This window comes from Anabas testudineus, chromosome 13 (assembly GCF_900324465.2).
Source record: "Anabas testudineus chromosome 13, fAnaTes1.2, whole genome shotgun sequence".
Classification (NCBI taxonomy): Eukaryota; Metazoa; Chordata; class Actinopteri; order Anabantiformes; family Anabantidae; genus Anabas; species Anabas testudineus.
In genome coordinates, this window is record NC_046622.1 from 17,737,371 (window position 1) to 17,759,368 (window position 21,998).

The window sequence follows — 21,998 nt, forward strand, 5'->3', positions numbered from 1 at the left end:
AATGCTTTAATGTTAATCATTTCTGCTGAACGCACGAAAAAAACCGACAAACCCGAGAAGCTTGGTGACGCGTGTCCATGTGCGATGATGAGAAAACATTCGGGGTTTGAGAAAAGCCAAAGTTTGCACCACAAAACAGAACAAACAGGGGTTTGCTGACGGCGCTGGTTTCCTCGGACTTGCGGTAAGAGGAGCGAACACCAGGCGGCGTCATAGCACCGACGTGACTGGAGGAGGACGGTGAGGCGCACGGGAGAAACGAAACGTGCTGACTGGAGAGAGAGACGGAGCTCCAATGACCCCGAAGAAGCAACTGAGTGAAACAACACGTAGGTAGAAAAAACTGCTTCGGCAATCAAGAACATGTGAAGGGATGGTCACAGATATGATCGTGACATTAGACAGCGGACCTGGAAACGTCACAGCTGCAGATTCCATGGAAGATAAAGGAATAAAACAAATAGGGGCGACAAAGAGTGAAGCGCACCAGACTGTAAGGTCCCAGACAAACACTGGATTTACAGTTTTAGCCACTTCACTTTAAAGTGGACGTCGCCTTTTGGCTTTACATGAGACAAGTGAAGCAGAGCAGGGGCATCTTGAGCTACTGTATTTTCCCCGCTGCAGCATGTATGACAAAGCGCATTAATCATAGCGCCAGAAAAGCGCGCCTGATTAATTATCCCTGAATAAATAAGTCGTTACAGGGAGAGACAGGAGCTGTCAACTGGGTGAGTCCCAAGGACCCCCTGCTCTCTCTCTCTCTCTCTCTCTCTCAGACACACACTCACTCACTCCCCCCCCCCCCCCATCTCCTCCTCAGGCTCCAGAATTAGTGGGAAAATGAAGGACGGAGTAAAAGTTAACACAGCTACTGTCAAGCGTTGAATCAGGTGGTGTCCCCCCCCACCACCACCCCACTGGATCCCTCAGGGCTCAGGTCAGCTCCTTTCCATAAGGGCTTCAGTTGAGGTGAGCATGAGAATGTTTTTTTCACACAGTTCACTAGAGCTGATAACATCACACCAGGTTTGGGAAAACAACAACGCACACACACGCGCACACACACACAGAAGTGCACAATGGGCGGCTCAGGGTGCATGAGAAGGCATTTCGGGCTTCTGGTAACTGCAGCGACAACAAAAAAAAGTCATCAGAAGACAGACACAACACAAGATGTGGACAAAATGACCCACATGCTGACCTGTACTGTACATAAGACAAGCGACCAAGAAGTTTTCTTGGTGGATACTCAGCATATCCTGTCAGACCTGCCACCTCTCTGTCTCTCTGTCTTTCTTTCTTTCTCTCTCTCTCATGCAGCAGTTTCTTGTGGATTTATTTAATATGATTTAACAGACCAGACAGGTTTAAGCGCTGTAACAGTTTTCTTTCTTATCACCCTTGATTCATGTACATCACTTTAGGTCAATATTCAGACCTCCACTGTTTGTGTTGGCCTTTTTATTTTTTAAATGGAGAAATTTTCCATTTTGTCAGCACAAAAATTAAATAAATATTTAGTTTATTCATTCATTAAAAAATCACAGCTGAAATATCCTTTATATACAGTGTATACATTTGTTTCTTGACGTGTCAAACCACGAGGGTCCTTCGTAGTGTTTACTGTCCAGCTAAAGTGAGCAATCAGGCTGTGATCAGGGAGGTGACCAAGGACTCAGTAGTCAATTTAAAAGAGCTTTAGAAGTCTTCTGCAGAGGTGGAGAACGTCTGACTGTCCTTGATTCAGCTTCCCAAAGCCACGTAGATGTGTGGAAAGCTGTGTTGCAACTCTCAGAGGCTTCCCGTCCAGTCGGACTGAGCTTGGGAGGATCTTCTAGAAAGTGGAATAAAAAAAAAAGTGTCTTTCACAAAGTAGGTTTAAGAGATATGAATCTGAATATTTTTGTATTATATTTAAAAGGTCAAAATGGCCGTTTTATCAAAGTGAATTCAGGTCTACAAGACTGTGTAGAAGTGGAAGAGTCCAGGTCTGAACAAGTCCTGACGTCTGTGTAAGTTACTGTTCTAAATGTTTGATAGTCAGAATTTTCTACTTTAATTCAAAGCGTGTCATTAACCATGAATTAATGAATGAATTACATGAATTACAGCCAATTTCATACACATACACCCATTTTCTGGGGTTCATAAAAAATGGAAAAAAATGGCTGAGAAGCATTTGCGTGGCCTATTCCCTCCTTACTCTATGACTAATCGAGGACATTAAGGTATGGGATGTTACATTTTTCATTTGAATGAATGATGGGAAAAGAATAGTATGGAGAAGTATGCTCATGATCCAAAGCACATCATGTGTCCAACATGATTGTGTCCGTTATTTATGGTTTATATCATGAAACCCCCGTACATTGAAGTTACTTTAGGACTAGATCAGTTGTGTCAGTAACACAGTTTATAGAAGAAGCAAAGCTATTTTGATAGTGACAATGTGGAAGAATGTATCTGTATCTGTAGACATGGCCCTTTTTAGTGTATATCAACTATTTAATAAGAGGAATATTACATTAATTGTAGCTATAAGATATTTGGCAGATAGAGTCAGATGGATGAAATTGAACAGTCAAGAATGATGGCTAGGTTACAGCACAGGGTCTAAAGTATTTCCCCGCTGACCCACACCACCCTACCTACTGCATCGCTACCTGTCAAAAAAAATAATTAAATGGAATGGAATAAAACCAGGTGGCCTCGGGTTCTTTGCTTGTGAGTTAGTTTAGGGAAATTGAATTAGACTTTATTTAGTAATATTCACCCCTCGAGCACTATAAATAAAAATATGAAACGCATAGTAATGACAACTTTTTTTGGCACATTTTATTATAGACTCAGTGACAAAATTAGCTCATCAAGGCCTTAGTTGGATAGTTGATGTTGTACTTTGCTAATGCTAATTTCAAATGAAAACATTTAATGAATTACAAATATACAACTAGGCATATTTCCAGAATCAAGTCAAAGCATAGTAAGATAGATTATAAGCACTCCAAGTCTTTGGATGAGTCTATTGCCCCAGTGAAAACTTTTCCAAGATCAGCACATACAGGAGATAAAACAGTAACTAATTATAACATCTTTAATTGTGACCACTGGGTGTCACTAGACATCTCTGATCAATATCTCTGTATGAGCCACAACCATATTTATCTTCAACATATTCATATTCAGATGAGAAATGTGGATTCGCTACTGGGCTCTTCAAATGTCATTTCCCTCGTTATGTTTGAGGAACACACTCAGAAGAAGTCAGAAAGTGTGTTTGTGTGTCACCCACTATGGAGCGGGAGCAGCGGGTCTCTAGGTTGGTCCCACAGAGGACGCCTCCAGCGGCAGCCATCTTGGAAGCGGTGGTATCGCCCTGGCACGGTCTGTTTTTGTCTGTGGGCGTTCTGTCTGCCTCCGAATCGCATCATTCCCCATCTCCAATTTTCTTTCCTTTCTCTTTTCCAATCTTGTCATCTTCCACATCTCCATTGCCGCCTCCTTCTCAGCCATGCAAATACTCAAATACTCTGATTTGCAAATGTGGAAAAACAAGTGAGGAGGTAAAAAAAAAAAAAAAGGAGAGAAATGGAGAGATGAACCTCCAGTCGAAGAAGGTGCCCCCCTACACACACTTCCTCCGCCCCTCACCCCATCCTCTCGTTATCCTCCCCGGCTCATTTGAATAAATTAACACCCCTTGATGTCTAGTGTGCACGCGCACGTACCCTCGTGCGAGAACACATATTTGAGCAAACCCACACTGACATATACACGTGCACGCGCGCCCAACCGTAGGGTAGGAGAACAGCCAGAAATATGTCCTGTGCCTTGCTGCTGTAGACACATGCTCACACACATCTCTGATGTGCTGATACACTCTCACACATCTGCCACAACAATTACGCGTGATTGGTTTAAGGCGAACGCACTCCATTGGTCGGCACCTAATGTCAATGTACTGCAGCATGATGGTGTGTGATTCATATTAGCCTAATGCAGCGGCTCGTTCATACACAGCGGCATGCAGAGCAAGCTAGGCGCCCCCACTGAAGGAAAAAGGGGGCTCTGCAGTACATTACTCAGGTTTGAATAAACACAAACTGCAGTTTTTGTGCTTGTGCAGTCCATTGTCACTACACCTCCGTTTGACCCATCACCAAGTGATTTCCCTTTTTCTCCTCAGTCTATCATCATTTCCAACGCCGCAGCTCTCTCCACCTTCCATTTCTATCCCTGTGTCCTTGCACGGAGAGCTTAGTTGCAGCACCATGTGCCCTTTCCCTCTCCTAATTCTGACCTTGTTGAGGGTTCAGTGGGCTGGGGGCTCTGCATTAATACTGGAACATTAGCATTAATATGATTCTACCATGTAGTCAGGGCCCGAGGGTAGCTCTGATTGTCTGAGCATTAACATTAACATCCACATTAACTTATCCGCCTCATCACTCTCTCTGTCTAACACCACCCCACCCGCCACCCCCCTTCTGCTTTCTCTGTTTCTGTCTTGCCCTGATCACCGTTTTTCTTCCTATGACAACAAACTCCCTTCCTCTCGCTCGCCTTCTCCCCTCACTTCCTGCCTCCTTCCCTATCTCCAGGCAACGATGGAGCAGAGTGATGGAGATGAGTCACATGGTGCTGTGGTTTTTAGCGGTGAGGTGGCAGCCTGTCCCAAGTCGTGTCGTCTTTGACAGTCACTGGAGCTGTCTGGGAACTGTTTGCCTTTTCTCTGGCCTGGCTCGCCCAGCTCAGCCTGCCAGTCCACATGATGATCACTGGCTGACATACTGTACAACCTGCTTGGTGCTGTCAGACTGGCTCACATCAGCCCCTTAACCAGCATGCCATGCTGCCTTTTAAAGTCCTGACAGAGACTTATATGTTACCATACTGTGCTGCTGGGTGGAGCTTCTGTGTATGAGGAGCTTAGTTCGAGTGTCAAGGTCTTGGGTGATGTTATGTGACCAGTTTGTCATTGGGAGAGGAGGAAGACTATTGAGGGCACAGGTTTTATTCCCTCGGGGCTGACAGATTTCTAAACAAGAGTGCCAGTCTCACTAAGCATCCGCCACAGACTATACATTTAAACCTGGACTGTGGTCTGCGGCCGGGGAAAGTAAAGTCTAAATCTATGAAAAGAAATCCAAAGTACACACCTGAATGTACAGAATGTCTTTTGGAGGTGCTCCTGTGCACACTCGCTATAGTGGTGTAGTGTTTGTGCACGCACATTTGTGGGTCTGTTCGAGAGAGAGAGAGACAGCGAGAGGGGTGCGTGGGCGTGTGTGTTTCCACCTGTTATATAATTGAGAGTGGAGGCAGAGTGTGCTGCCTTGCCTGCCACACTACAGCGGCTCTTCAGTGGGAGTGAGAGAGGCCACAGCTTGCCTCAGCTTGATTCCACAACCAGGACTACTTTACTTTCCACGACACTCCAAACACCACATTATACTGCTGAGAGAGACACAAAGAGTGATGGTGCAGGTTAGGAGGGAGTTCATGTCAAGTAGAAGGTGTTTGATGTCAGATGAGTAGTGTGACTGAGTGGACAGTGAGTAGAGTCTCTATGGTTGGTCTGTAACAGGTGAATAACAATCGGCCATGCTTTGCCATTTATTTGATTGTGTGTTGATCATTCAGGTGATGAGCAGCATGGCAGCTTTGAACCCATGTTCGCATCTCATGAACTACACCTGTGAGCACTCACTCTATGTCTCTCTCTCTCTCTCTCTCTCTGTGTGTATGAGAGAGAGAGAGAGAGAGAGAGTCAAAGGGCAAGATCCCCAGATTGATTTATCGATGGTATCGATCACAGAATTAGCTCCATTCACACATTTTAACTGAAGTTGATTGTTGACAATTCTTTACTTTTGTTGCGTTATAGAAAGTGTTTTGTCTTTTAAAGAAGTGCAGAGTGTGTGGAGCGACGCGCACGCAGGTGCGCAGTGCACATTCCCACTTTCCCCCTGAATGAAACGCAGGCTGCAGCTTCCCTGCGCTCCTTCCACCTCTTTCGTCCTCACTTGGAGTCCACGCTGGAAAATGTCCACGCTCTTCTCTAACTTTACAGGACCACACTCTGCTGGCTTGGACAGCTTTGCTTGTACTTTCCGTGCGCAGCACTGCTAGGACGCTGGAAACCGATGTATGGAAATGTTTATGTTGATTTGCATGGGAAATACGCGCGGGTATTTTCCACACCAAAGGCTGTTTTGTTAACTTGCTTGCATGAAACAAACAAACCTAAATTGAAATCACTTGACGAGAAATTCACGTTTGCGCTCGGAGCTCGGATAAAAGCATATGTCCAGTGCGCGTCACGCAGAGTTCCAGCTGTTTGCGTTTGGACTCCTATCAGTTCTTATGGTAAACCTCTCCATCACGGCGCATCATTAGGATACCGGGGGTGGGGCGACAGCAGCCTGTCCTGGTAAGGGGAGGAGAGAACAGGGAACAGAGGCGGTACTTTCTCCGTGGCTCGTTTCTTGGCGCTGGAGAGTGTGGGACCAGGGCTGGAGAGACCGCCGGGGAGCATCAGCAGAACCAGTCCAGCACGGAGCCTCGCCTGGCCGACCGCTGCGCCGTGCACTCTTCTTGGGGACTGCACAACATTCCTGTGAAATATAACTGCTTTTAATGGCATGTGGCTTGTAACTTTACTTCTGCTGTATTCTTTGCAAGAAGGTAGGTTGGAAATACATCTGTTCAAGCGTTTGCTTATCTGAATACCGTCTCCTCTCCGGTGCTGAATGTTGGATTTGGCTGGACGGGTTGACTGGGTTATCAGGCTGATAAATGTGATTGAACATAATTCGTTACGTGCACAAATGAGGACACAGGGATGTCAAGTCAAACTCTAAATCATCATTTGAGGATGAGTTAGAATAACTTTTTCTTATTGTTTTGAGGACATGCTTCATTTTTCCTCCTGAACGAGTGCTTGGATTTTTTTTTGTTGTTGTTGTGGTTGTCTTACAATGATTAGCTGATAACATGATTAAATTGATAATAATAAGCTTGACCGTGAACCAAAAGTCAATATGCGCTTAACTTAGATGATGACCACATAGGAAGCCACGAAGAAAGTGCACACTGTGTTCGTTAAGATGAGAAAGACAACGGCATTTGCATTTTGCATGATGAATATGTGGAGGTGTCGTGAATATGGAGGCTGTTGAACAGGAGGAGAGGCTGATAAGGAAGGCGCGCGCACGTGAGACCTCGAGCGCTGATGTTGCCACATCTGTAGGGTGTTTACGCGCAAAAGTCCGAGGGGACAGAGGAGTTGGATGGATTTTCTGACTTTTTTCTGTCCTGTCCCAAAAGAAATGAAGGTGTTAGTAGATGGGTGTTTGCGTGTGCGCGTGCACGGCGAGGTTGAGAAGTGTGCGTGCGTGCGTGTGTGGGGGTAGGTGGTGGTGGTGGTGGGGGGGTACCCCTAGGGGTTAGAACATCATTTTTATGAGTTATTTTTCGGGAAGGAACACTAATAGTGCACAAATCCCGCTCTGTGCGTTAGTGTGTGCGCGCCTGTGAGGCAGCAGGGGTCAATGCATGAGACTGTGAGAGAGATGTATGAACTGATGCTGGGGGTATTGAGCGCTGGCCTTTAATTTGTAGATAATGTGTCCCAGTTGGATATTTAAAAGGCGAATCCATATATTCCAGTTTATGTTCTTTGATAAAACGTAGGAGCGCCAGTGGATCCAGACTCAGTTGTTATCTTCCCTGGTCTAATTATTCATCCACCATTTTCTGTGGCACCAAATTCTACTGATTGGCTTCGCTCTAAATACTGCAGATGGCAGGGAGTGATTCGGTTTGCCTTTAAATATTAAATGTTTTTGTTTCTTTTGTTGTGTGTGTGTGGTTCCGTTCACTTTGTAAGAGCCTAACCACGAAAAACCAGAAACATGTTTTTAATGTTGCATTTAATTTGGAGCCTCCTTTTTTCTTTTGCGCACATGTATTTAGCTGAATTTCCCTGATTATAAAGCTCATTATATAACAAATTTAGAATCAGCTTGTTCACAATTGTGGGTGAGAGCGCGCGTTTGGTGGCCCTGGTCTGCATCGCTGGCCTTGGCAGTGCCCTGTGCCAGGCTGCAACTGCAGAAAGGACTTTTGTGCTGTTTTGTAATTGGATTACAGTGTCGATTTCGATCATACACATTGTACATCGCCCTGTCCCGTGACTGAACGAGATGTTGTTGTTAGGTTTTGCGTATGTGTGTGTGTGTGTTTGTGTGTGATGAGAGGAGGAGGAGGAGGAGGGTTGGGGGGGGGGTGCAAACAGCCACTGGAGCGGAAAGAGTGCTTGAGATGGGAGAGATGTAGATAACGCAGTGGAAAACAAACTTCCATTTTCCGTTGTTTTTTCAGCGCCATGTTCCGCTCATTTTGCACGAATCAAACGTGATTTATTCGCTCGTGTAGCTGCTGTGTATTTTAGATGGGTGTAGTTTTTAATAAACTTTATTTTAAGGGGGAAAGGTAGGTCTATTATCATACATGCATATGCATTAGGACTGCGTATTTTCCTGGCTCGGCCGCGCCTCCCAGAATGGCACACAGTTCCCAGCTTGTTTTTGTTTTAACATCAGAGGGGGAAAAAATAATCCGGCCACACCACTGCATGCATTTAAAAGCATTTAGCTTTACATAATCTTGTTCTGTGGTTAATTCGACATTCATTCAGTCATTACTGACCGTTTACTGCGTTGGTTTGGCTGCATATCAGCACACCTGCACCCATAAGTGCGCAGAGGAGGGGGGGAGAAGAGGGGTGAGAGATGGATGGATAGACCGAGAGGAGGGGAGAATACACTCATTCTTCTTTGTCATGATTTGGGAGGTTGCTTGTCATTTTATGGAAATAAAATTGAGACGAACTCAGCCGTGGGCTGTGTGGGAATCCGCTTTTAGGCCCGATGGGCCGGAACAGGGCCTGAGAAATCGGAGAAGGTTGAAATAATTATTACAATTAATACATTTTAAAATGTGTTGGAATAGGTTAGGCTCTCTGTCGGTGCTGGATTTTGCGAGCTTCAGTCAGAAACTGCACACATTACAAGGAAAAAAGGTGGTGGAGTGATCGACATGGGGAGGGAGCAAGTGCTATAATTATTTCATCAATTAATTTGATTCCGGTTTTATCCAGTTTCAGTCGACAGGCCTCCTGCAACTCATAGTCGACATTAAACTGAGGATTGACTGTTGCTGTGTTGATCATGCATGGATGAAAAACACATTTGCTGTGTGCGTGTATTTTATTTAACTGCGGCCACTTTGCGTCCGTCTGTTCATTAATTTACAGCTGCACTGGGTTCGTCCTGTTTGTCCGTGAACACTCCACTCAAATGTTGTCATTTATTCCACTTGATGAGTGCATTTTTGTGCTTGTGAACAACAGTTTGGATGTCTCATGTGATCTTAACATCACCTGGCTGGTGTAGTCCAGGACTGTTTTCTGGCTCCTCTAAGGGACTCGTTCGTGTGAGTCCGTGTGAGACCGGCCTGAGCTGATCATCTGCGGATGATGCAGAGCACGGACTGTGTGTAAATTTGGATTTAAAACAGATACCGACTAGAGGAGAAGTGCTTGAAGGGGAGCCCGGTAATTGCGGCATGAGTCAGACTTTGGTGGCGACCAGGCTGCACCCGCACGATGAGACAGCTGAGGCTTTAGCTGCTGATGGAAGTATGACAACTCCGGAGAGTCTCAGTCTCTGTCTCCTCGACCTCGACAATAAAATTCACATGAATTTGTTCTTATTGCGGCTTCACACTTTAGGCTCTGATTACTTTACTTTAGTTTGTTAAAGGTAAAGGGGTTTGTTAAAAGGTGAGCTCTCCATATACGCCCCTTTTCTCTTATTCTTCTCAAGTTTTCAAACATTTTGAACCAACATCAGGCCCAAATATTTGCCCCCCCTCACCCTTCATCCGTGACGCTGATCTCCATTAACGCATGATTAACTTGATATGAAAAGTCACGTATAGGATCAAAAACACCAAGAGGCCGCAATGTCTCACTTCTCCGGCTCCGTGTCCCACTGTGACTGCGCAACCTGTCAGGTGTCTGGGAGGGAGACAGCCCCGCAGTATAATAGCTGCATGTCGCTCTCAGGTTAATTCGCCTCCCTCGTTGTGCTCCGTTGTTGCAAAGCCTGTTTTCACTGTCAAGTGTTGGCGCGCCACGTTTGGCAGTTGAGCGGTGCGCCACAAGCGCGCGTCCATCTGACCGAGTGGTTCGGTCTCACTTCCCGTCTGAACATTTTGTTTGTCTTGAAACGCACGGCCACGTCGGCCAGTTGGTGTGAGATGATCGTTTCAGTCGTGGCACTGCCTTGAAGGCGCATTTTAGCAGATTTCTGCACTTTTATTTGGTCGACTCTGAATTTCTCTCAAGTAAAATATGGATTATACAAGTTGACACAAGTGCATGTAGGAGAAATCACCTTAAACTGAGCATATTCAGTTATCATGCACCACTCTCCCATGTGTGAATCTTTATCACTGTATATCTGTAAAATGTTCTAAAATAAAATTCAACAGGTTTTCCACACAACACTGTGTCCATGTGCTCTCTCTCCCTTTCAGATGCAGAATGATTGATGGCTAATTCTTGAATGACAGGAACCCAAACTACACCAAAAACACTTACACTCATACTTCCTCTCTTTTTCTCTGTCTCCTGTTCTGCTTACTGTCAAACAATTTATGGACTTGTCTCTCAGGGACAATAGGGAAGAAAAAAAAAAACATCTCTACAAATCTGACTCTCACTTCAGCAATGGAAATCATCCCTTTGAAGTGGAGGATGTGAATTTTCAAATGCTGAAATGGCTGCCTAATATTTTACTGACACTGCATAAAGTGTGCATATGGGTTGTTTACCACCCCTATTCCCCTCCCCTGTATGTGCATGTGCATGCACAATATTATTCACATATTCACAACATGCAGTTTTCTTCTGTTTGTTTCTCTCCACATGCATTCCTAACGTATCTCTCTCTCTGTTGTGTAAATGAACAGTCCCCCCCCATCACACATGATCATATTTGTCACCTTTACGTTCTGTTGCATTTCTGTAGCGTCGCTGTAAAAACTGTATTGGCTTTAACTTCAGAGCTTTAGCTTTTATTTGGCCTGAATGTGTTTCATGTGCTGCTATCTGTCGTGCTAAATGGTTCAACACATCTAATCTACTTGCTATTATGAAAGTATATGCACAATCTGAAATGTATTTATGTGACTTTGTGTGTGTGTTTGAAGGAGAGTGAGAATGTGAGGGAGAGGAAGAGGGATTTATAGCCTTGTTTTTCTATGCACGTGATCGTATGAATCTCAGTGTGTGTGTGTGTGTGTGTGTGTGTGTGTGTGTGAGTGTGTGTCTGAATGAATGTAGATGAGACGGAAAAAGCTGCATTATGCATAGCGGTTCACCATAGGCAATATCCTTGCTTCTCCAGCATACATATTCATACAACATTTTCATATCCACTGCAAAAAGAGGGGGAAAAGTGCAAATGTGTTTGAGTGTACAGCAAAGAAAGACTTGAGTCAAAAGAAAAAACAGACAAGGAAGCAGAGGCCAGAAGGAAAAGTGAAGATACTACAAAGATTGTGAAGGGCTCACCCACAGGAATGATGTTTGTGTGTGTTTCACCCCAAATCACTTTGACCTTCTTCATTGTAATCAATGCATTCAGGCTTGAAGAAGGGAATAAAAATGCAGTTCATGAATGGATGAGTGCTGCTGCTTTTCTCCTTATTTTTCTACTGCAAAAAGGCTGGATAGAGAGCCTGGAGCAATGAAAAGGGGTCTGATAGCCATCTGAGGTTAGATGTTGTCCAAATAAAGAGCAAAAACTAGGTTATTGTGTTCTATGTGTTGCTTAGCATGAAATCTTTACAGCTTCTGACGATGTTTGACTGATGCCATTGTTTTATTCTTTAGCTTCCCAGTGGTCATCTAAACATGCCATTCAAATATCACGGGAGAGAGTGAGGTTGGGTTGGCTAATTTATGCTTACACCCTGAGTTGAATGCATAACGGCTTAATGCAACTTGCTGCATGATTTCTGTCCAGTTTGCAGACTTCAGCTGTCGTTTATCTGCAAATCAAAGCTCACAGGCAGATGCAAAAATAAGAACTCCACTATTGTCCAATAACAAGTTACAGCCATGTTGTGTGTGTATCATATAGTGTGAGCAGCCTGGGACCTCCTTACGCCAGGTGAAACAATCACGTCGAAGTTTTTAGACAGAAGCTTTTCTTATTCTCAACGCTTCCTGGTTCACTCCTGATGTTTTGACATCAACGTTTCAATCATTACTGTGATGAGACTAATGCGTGTATGTGAACTCACTGGCCTGAATTCGTGCCATAGGACAAAGCTATTAGCCATGGCGTCATAAGCTGCTATTTTTTTAGAGGTTTTCCCAAAGAGGTTTGAGTTGTTGCAGCTGAGTCTTTTGGAAATTTAGCTTAAGGCAGTTTCTGATGACATCACAGGTTGATTTACGATTAGTTTACATATGAACATATTATCCAGTTATCCAGAACATAAACATGCTTCCAAACCTGAGAGTCAAGTATAAAATCTAAGAGGTTACTAATTATCTGCTCCATTCTCAAATCAAAATCTATGAATAATAAAAACAGGTAGCTTTTAGACCTGATTCAGATGAAACTTAGGATGCTGTTTGATTGGGCCTCCACCAAAGAACATTTGTTTTTGTTGAGGCCAAAGAAAATTAAGCCGAACAGTTGGGAAGTCAAAAACATGGATCCTGCCAGTCAAGCAGTGATTACTTACAGGGCATAGTTTTACCCAAGAGACTACACACTCAATTGGTGGATTGTGGTGAATGCAGCCTGACCCACACTGCACCACTTCCACTTCCCTTCACCTGTTCACCAACTTTTCACACACTATAGGAGGAAATAATTGGAAAGTGAACCGTGAATCAAGGCGAGGCAGAGGATCAGCATTTACAGCCAGTACAGTGTTAATGTGTATCATCAATACAATAATAAATAAAACTTTGTCCACACAGTGTGGGAGTTTTTACACCTTAAATATAACTTGTTTAGGACAACCTTAGTGGAGCCATAGAAATTCTGAGTGGACCTCTGTGACCCTGCACCAGGGTGTACTTCTGCAGTTGGGATAATGTGTACAGTCACTTTAATCATTGAGATAAGTTTTCAATAGAAAGCATTTACATAACATACTGTATATTGGTGTTAATATCTACAGACAAATGGAACTGATGCAGATTTTTAAATAGTTACCTTCAAGCTACAACAAGCTGACTGCATGATTCAGCAGCAGTCTGAGTCTGTTTCAAAAGCACGTCACACATGAAAAATAGCTGGTTATCTCAAAAGCTGACATAAATAGGTAATAGTAATAAAGAATAGACATTCACAGGAGCAGCCACAACCACTGTTTTCTCTGTGGTGAAATACTATTCTGCAAAGGCCACCTATCAGGGTTGTGTAGAAAAAGGTAAAGCCAAACTGTAGGTTGAGCGTGAAGGGGTACATTGGACAAAAAGGCCCGAAGAGAGCATTGGTGATTGTACCTGTTGAGAGTAGATGATATTATTCATACAGTAGTACTGTTTCTTTTACTAGGGCTTTTACAGCAAGAGCAAGTTGTTTTTGTCATGGATATGATCTGCTTCTCAAAATAGCCTCCATCATCACAGACAAGCAGGTCACTGTCACTGATATCATCTGCTCATAGTTTTCTTGTTATTTGCTCGATATGGGAACGCGTCCGTGTGTGGTTCTCTCCCCTCCGTGCATTGTGGCGCTCTCCGTGGTGCTGAAAGTGCAGATCAGTCAGCCTAGCAGCCTGTGAGAGAGATTGACATGGATTTGAACGCCAGGATGGATTGAACTTGACCTGAATTTGGTTTTCTGAGCACAGAGGATCTGCTCCAATTTTAGCTGGTAGGCAGGAGAACAATGCCTCTCTACCTTCTCGGCGTCTGTGCCGTGCTCGCACACACATGCACTTACAGTTTCGTGCTCTGCTCACGCACCTGAGCAGCGATCAACAGTCTCCACTGTTGGCTGAGTTTGACATCAAGAACTGAGGAAGTTATTTAACATGAACCTCTGTATCCCTTTGACCTTATACACATTCACATATACACTCGCTCATTTGGTTGCATCCAGACACCTTTGAACCTGAGCACCTTTCCCCCAACCAGCCACCCGTGTCCTGTCTACAATATTGCACTCCTGCCCGGCTCCCCCATCTCTCCTTCCGCTCCACACCCACACACGCATGAAAACCAGGGAAGTTGGACACCGGCCTCCCACGGCAGTGTGATTACCGAGTGGATAGACTGTGTGTGTGTTAAATGTGAAAGGAGATTATGTGGGTTTAACTCTCTGTGTCTGGCATACAAATTCACATCAGCACAACACTGCCTGTCTCTAATGTGGCAGGAAACCATGAGAGAAAGTGAGTGTGTTTGTGTCTTAGTGGGGGAATCACTGGGAAGGTGAAAGAATTATAGCAGATAGGTACATACGAGTATCTTGAAAAGATAAGATCCAGAGAGGTTCATGATGTAGGAGACAACAAACGATGTGGGAGAGCGAAAATCACCTTATGTCAGTTTGGGCTTTATCTTTAATCCCTGCATTGCACTTTTGAGCCTTTTCTCATGTGATTCATCCCATTCATGTCATTTTATTAATGTCATTATGTCATGTCGCTATTTATACTGGACAGACCAGAAAAGAGGTCTTTTGTATCAGCCATTTATCCATGGTCTTCAGCCACTGGGCTTCTGTCTTTCATTTTATAGCCGGTTACTAATGATATCCATTGATGTAGAGGATCTGTAGAAATTAGGGCCCAGATGACATCTGATAGCGTCTTTATATCTCCATTGACGTGTCTCAGCCAACACCCTCTTTTCTCCCAGCGTAGACGGAATTAAAGCGACGAGGCTAATCCGGGCATTGTTGACACAATCCAGGAAAAGGGATTAATTAAGTATCATTGTCTGAGAAGAAAATTCTCTGGCTCAGGGCACAGCGTCTTCCACTGGGCTCATGCCAAGCTGAGCTCAGCACTTCTTTACACTCCCTCTTCACCCCCACTCCCTCCTCAAGTCCCCCCGCCCACCCCGCCGCCTGTAACGTACACAGAAACACACACACACACACACACACACACATCTTAAAAGATGCCTCGGTACCCCCGCTCTAAACTGGAAACAGGCAATTTGAGACAGAGGATATATGCTGGTCTATCTCTCCCCTAGGACAACTTATCTGGCAGCAGCTCTTCATCTGTGCCACAACAGCATTGTTCTACAGCAAACATCTGTGGTGTCTGACCAGTTCCTCGGGCTTTTACAGCTACAGTACAGATACGGGCCTTCCTTCAAGGATAGATGTAGCTGTTACCAGTATGTACACCTGATTTTCCATCATGATGGCAAAAATCAACAGAAGAGATGAAGGTGGTGGTGGTGGGAGGTCGAGTTATGTGACCCATTTTCCCTCCTGTTGAGAAGCAGCTTTCCAAAGGACTCCCTGGATGCATTACATTAGATTAGAGATATTAGGATAATGCATATGTGATGAGATGGATGGCTGCAGTTTGGCACACAGGGAGGAAGTTGTTTGGGTTGAGGTGACCTGGGTGCTGTAGATTCATCTTGCATACTAGATTTGCGTGTCAGTGTAAGTTTGTGTTAGATCAAGTGATGTTTTCTGTAATGTAAGGTGTGTGTGTATTTTTAGTTCACTATTATTGTGTTGTGTGCCTTGATTTGGCATGGTACATGTTTGACAAAAATATTATTATTATTAGTTTATTACCTCAGAAAATAGTCAGATAAAGATAAACAAAATAAACATTTACACCAAGCATATGTTTTATGAAATTATTCCTGCATCCGTGTGCATTATGTAAACACTTGTAAACCAACTACCATTGGGACAATTACGTATTTTTGTCCTAAATTTCTCTCGACTCGTAAATCACTCATTTTCAGACTGATGAATGTACCGCCTGTGCATAGTCAACAGCTTTAAAAGTGACACGTAAGGCTGCACGTCCGCTTTGCTAGTGGTAAAGTTTCATTTGCAAAAATGTCACACATAACTGAATAACAGAATTTAACATGTGGGGCTTTAGATCTGCTGCCAAAACACAGCAAACAATCAAAAACAAACTCAAAATCGATTAAGATGATTAATTCTTTGATTAAGAATTCTTTAATTCTTGCATTCATGACACATGTGACAGGTATGAACAGGTGAACTTCATTTGTATCTACTCTATGATTCTGCGTATGAGAAATTGATACCGCCACATGCATGAAATAATTCTCTTTGGTTGATCACGTCACTTACGAATACACTGGTTCTCGATGAGGACCGTTGTTAAATCTGCATAAGCTGCATATATACATTATTATTTTGAAGAGTAACTTAAATAATTTGATGAGCAATATTTTTGGATTTCACACGTGCTCCCTCTCTCCATACCTGTCTCAATGTTGCCTGACACTTACCAACTAACTCTCTTCTCCCTTTCTTTTATCTTTACAGTCAACAGTGAGGATGTTGTCTCTACGCGGCTGTACTTTGTGAACGCCTCCCTGCAGCGGGTGACCTTCTCCAGCTCAGTGGGGGTGTCCCTGCCCTGCCCTGCGGGCGGCGCCCCCCATGCCATCCTGCGCTGGTACCTGGCTGCCGGAGACGACATTTATGACGTGCCCCATATCCGCCACGTGCATGCCAACGGCACCCTCCAGCTCTACCCCTTCTCTCCCTCTGCCTATAACAGCATTATCCACGACAACGAGTACTTCTGCACTGCTGACAACCAGGCAGGCAAGATTCGAAGCCCCAGCATCCACATCAAAGCAGGTGAGGGTTGGTCACTCTAGATCCATGCTGAGCTACGTAATGGTCAAAGGGAGAGTTTAGGAAGTGAGGGACATTTCCATTTGACATGCCCAACTTGGGGACGTAAACATGGGTTTCTTACAATTTCCATAATGCAGTTCAGTGTTGTCTTTCATTCCGAATGCTGAACACCTTCTGTCGGTGACGCCGTCTTATGACATTTCATGAAATAAAAAAGGAATATAAAAGCCACGAGGCTGCAGAAGATAAATAACTGTTGACCACAGTGCATTACAAACCAGGTTAAGTAGAACTCCATCTCAAGTAAAGTGATTTTCATGCAGAAAATATATTTCAGTCTTAAATATAAAGATGCAGTGAGAACCTCAGTGGGATCGGTGTGTTTGGCACGCTAAAATAATCACAACAGCATCACCTAGCTGCAGCCAGCATCTGGAAGTACAGTCACCCAAATGGCAGACATATTGGTATACTAAACCAACAACATCTCTCAGTGGGGGTGAGGTGTCTCTAAATGCCACATAATGACCCTGTGCATTAAAAAAAGCCTCCGAAGACAAACACACCGCCGCAGAGACAGTTGGTTTGGTGACCTGTCCACACTTTCTGCCAAGGTCAAAGCTGGAGAGAGGCGCTGAACACACCGAGGGAAGGTGTTACTGTACCGTGCTTTCTCACACTCACAAACACACACACCGTAAACACATGCATGTGACCTAATGTCATGCGCACTAGATATGCATGTATACAGCAGGCCTGCACACGTGTATGTTCACATGCATATGCGCACGCGTGCGCCCACTTACACACACACACTTGCATGCACACCAGCCTGTGAGCAGCTCATGCCAGCAAGCCTCCTGTCTCCCAGTCTCTCCATCTGTCCATGAACTGGAAAGTCCCCTAACTACAGACACACACACACACTTGTACACACACATATAAACACACACACACAGCCATTTTTGTCAAGCTGGCTCTTGGTGCTTAGTTGCCAGCTCTTTGTCAGGGTGTTTGGCAGGAAAGATTTTGGAGCATCAACTACAGAAGATGGAAAAAGGTGGATTTTCAGGTCATGGTAATAGCCAGGCAGATTTTTTTTTTGACTGTGGTGATCAATCCTGCACGAAGAGACACTCAGCAGTTTCCTACCACACATGGGTATACAAACAAAAGTATTCTCCAAAACGCTGCAAGATTATCTTCTTTACGAGCTCACACACACACAAACACAAACACACACATATGGCCTGTGTGGTCCCTAGAGGAAGACAGTCCCACCAGCGTGAGAGTGACCTTCTAGCCAGCCCCAGTGTTGGGATGACCTTCCCTCCCAGATAATTACAACAATTAATCAATTAAATGCTGAGGCAACCACAACTCCACAGCTCCATAACCAGGGCTCACGTGCATGTGTGTGCACCTCATTACCTCCAGAGTGCTACACGACGCATACACATGCTCGCTCACACGCGCGCAACCCTGCAGTTGCCATGGGCGACAGAGGCGTGAGCGCTAGGGTGTGGCATGCCCTGTCTCAGGTGGCGCAGGAGAATGATGACAGCTGACAGCTCACAGTGTGACACCCCCAAAAATTGGCCCCACCCCCACTCCCCATCACCACCCGTCTCGTTCACTCTCTCTCTCGTTCTCCCTTCTCCTCACATCTCTCTCCATGCTTCCCCTTCTTTCTCACCCTCTCCCATGCATGCTGATTGTGGGCCAATAATAGCACTAGCACCTGTCTTGATAGCTCTACATTTATGAAAATCACTATTCACTAGTTTTTGTGTATATGTTTTTATTTGGCAGTCTTATTGTGACTAATGTAGTTTTACTTAAAAAAAAATTTTCTGGAAACCAATTTTTGGAATCTTTAGTTATTTATTGGTAAAAATAATAAAAACATGATTTCAGAATGAGATTTGAGAGGATAACACTTTTAGGACAAAATCTCATTGAGAAATACTACAGAAACAATCATCACTATGCATCTGGTGAGTAGAGTACCCCACAGCACTTTCAGTTTGGTCTTGATTCTGGACTGGTTCACGCTCAGACTGAGCATGACTCAGTTTTGCATCAGTAGTTACTCTCGTACATCTGCATCACTTCTTTAGTCTTTATCAGATTTTTTGAAAGTACCGAAGTTCCCTGCCTCCACTTTCTAAAGGTATCATATGAATTGCCCCATAAAATATTTAACTATTTCCTTGCAATACAAGAATAAAATCCTGTTATGCTGTCAGTCATGGTTATATCAATAGAAAATGGAATTAATTGGAAATTATGTATATTATTTTTAGCAGCAGCTAGGTTGCTACTGTATATGTGCTGTGGTAAGTTATGTTATAGTCATTTTGACTTAATGCTCACAAGAAAAGGTCACAAACCTGTTACTTGGCTGGTTGAACTTATGGTTAGGGGAAGTGAAGCTTTTAAAGTTTTAAAAATAATCTATATTTCAATTAAAATAAAGCCATGGTATTGCCCTTTATTGTCTGTTAATTTCAGTGTTGTATAGGCTAAGTTTGTTCTTCCTGTCAGTTTCAGATTTGAACCTGATTTGCGCCTATGTTAATATATAGTTTAGTCTTTATTTCAGAAGCATGAGGAAGGCAATCAGTTGGATTTGGGAGAAAACCTGTCCTTCAGGATACGCAGATCATTTTCATGTCTGGAAGCAAGTTAAAACAACTAATGCCTTGTGACTTTACCTCTAGCACACGCAGCTAGTCATTGTAGTTTGTGTGAAAAACGTGAGCCACAGTTTGATGTTTTGTGTACCCAACACCTCTTTAAACAAACTTAATAAAATGAGCTCACCTCATCTCACTTTTGTCCCGACTAAAACACATAAACCTTCACGAAGGCCTGGGCCAAGGCAGCAGGTGTTTAGATCCCTTTTCGCCATCTGCCTTCCTCATCCCTTATCTGGCCAACATTAATTTACTAATACAGTAAGTATAGGGTTTCTGAATCCGATACATGCTTTTCTCAATCTATTCATTCAGTAATTAAGCCTGCATCTACTCATTTCTCCTGTGTTTCATTATTTTTCTCCTCTCCTGTCTTTCTTCTACTCTGTTTTTGCTGCTTGCTTTATGAATAAGTAAATGCAGTATTTGGTTTCCCCGTCGTTAATTATTGAAGCGACAGTGATACAGGACTTGCCTCCCAGTGCACCCAGTGCACCAGACCCATGTTTTAGCTCGTTCCTAGGCAACCAGGCTGCACATAGTCAGGCATCAGTAACATCCTAATGATTCTGCTGCGCATGCGATGAGGGAGAGTGCAATTTACACACAAATCAGCTGGGCTACCATTTGCATCTTGTCACAAGGCTTAAAAGAATGAATATGTAATCTACTTTTTTCTTAGTGTCTTTCATATCTTGGAAGGGAAATGTGTGATAAATGACAATGCCATCACAACAGCTGCCTCTTACTGAAGGTGGTTACATGGTTGTTCACAAGGACATGTGCCGTACAGGGCTTATTTGACTGAACAAATGAGAGGAGGGGTTAATGACACTTTTTTTTACAGGTCAGGTAGTGTAGGACACGCTGGGGTCAAAGCACAGGAAGTGCAAGCCTGAGGTGACCTTGACTAGAATTGAACCACCACTGAATTGACATGTCATAATTTCACCAAACATTTACAAGCTGTCAAGTGGATTTTAAACACTCTGTGAGAGGCTCAGTGTGCACTGGGGACTTTCCTCGGTATTGACAGGAGGCAGAAGGGTCAATCAGAGAGTAAATAAATGATTGAAAGAATTGGCTCGGGCACAATAGCCGAGGCTACTCAATCAATCCTTGTTATTGATCTGTAGGTAGATGACATCAATGAGCAGAAGGGGTTGTTTAAAATGAGGAATTCAAATGAAGACTTGATTGAAATTATTTAGCATTGATTTGTTTATAAATGAGGCTCCAGCTCACATTAGCAGCCTGAAGAAAATGAGTAGTGATATGCTATTCAGAGGATATCTTCACACAGCTATTCATTTTGCTGAGCTACTAAGTAGCATGGTAACATTACAATTGGAATTGCCCCGAAGACTCGACATTCAATGTTACATAGCTCATCTGTGCTTGGCAAGGTAAGACATGCTGATGGTTAGAGATCAAGAATTTTGATATAATAGTCAAAGACCAAAACAAAAGGACCCAACTTTTATCCAATTTAGAAAAAGCAGAACAATATAAAAGCAATGGACAAAAAAAAGGTGAAAGACTCTCCACCATTTGGACAAGGACACTGGCTTTGGTTCCACTGGGTTCCTGTGACAGAGGCGGCTGGCATAAAGCATTATTAATGACCAAGGAAACTGGCCTTCAGGCTAGGCGTTAATTATATCACTGGAGAGCTGGGGGAGAAAGCGAACACACAAGAGGGTGGGGCCATTCCCTGTATTGTGTGTGTGTGTGTGTGTTTTACATTGTTAAGCCATTACTGTCCTCTTTTCTAAGCGAAGACTGGTTGATAGATTGTGTTAGACTGTCATGCCAGAAACACTCTCCAACATCAGCCTTAGACCCTATCTGATTTCTATAAATGTCTTTTTTGTTGTCAGGGTCTTCATGTATATTTTCAAAGTGCTGTAAACATAAAATGTATTAGTACCTTACTGGTACATTAGTATATTAGTATTCTTACTGGTTAAGTTATTGCATAAGATTGGCAAAGCCCCTATGTACTAATGAGATCACGGTAAAGGGTAAAATCAGTTTAATTCAGTAATTTTTAATAAATCAACTGATCTGCATTTGAGCCAACCCCAGTAGGCTACAACAATAAGGTTAGCTTGCACATGTAGCCTAAGTGTAAATGTTAAATGTTAAATGTTATGGAGGAGCAATGAACAAGGTCTTGCTTATCTGTTGATGTGTTTCTCTTCTCATTAATGATATAAATTAAATATTTAAAAATTGGCCAATAATAATATTCAAGTTGACTACAAAAATTCTATTAACTTTTCTATTCAATTTTACTTGTATAGCGCCAAATCACAACAGATGTCATCTCAGGGCGCTTTGGAGTGTTTAAGGTTTGAGACCTTGTAAAATA

General features: G+C 43.5%; 1 protein-coding gene across 2 annotated transcripts in view; it reads left to right on the plus strand.

Annotated features, from left to right (window-relative positions):
* The first annotated feature begins 6,423 nt into the window (after positions 1-6,423).
* The window catches only part of LOC113168799 (Down syndrome cell adhesion molecule-like protein 1 homolog), an 84,166-nt gene continuing 68,591 nt past the window's right edge, over positions 6,424-21,998 (plus strand). The window contains exons 1-2 of one of the 2 annotated variants that reach the window (XM_033326297.1): positions 6,424-6,690; positions 16,605-16,925. In XM_033326297.1, the coding sequence (XP_033182188.1) occupies positions 6,648-6,690; positions 16,605-16,925 (364 nt within the window). In that variant the 5' untranslated portion in view covers positions 6,424-6,647. The remainder of the gene's footprint in view (positions 6,691-16,604; positions 16,926-21,998) is intronic. The other variant, XM_026369810.1, reaches the window with a different exon arrangement.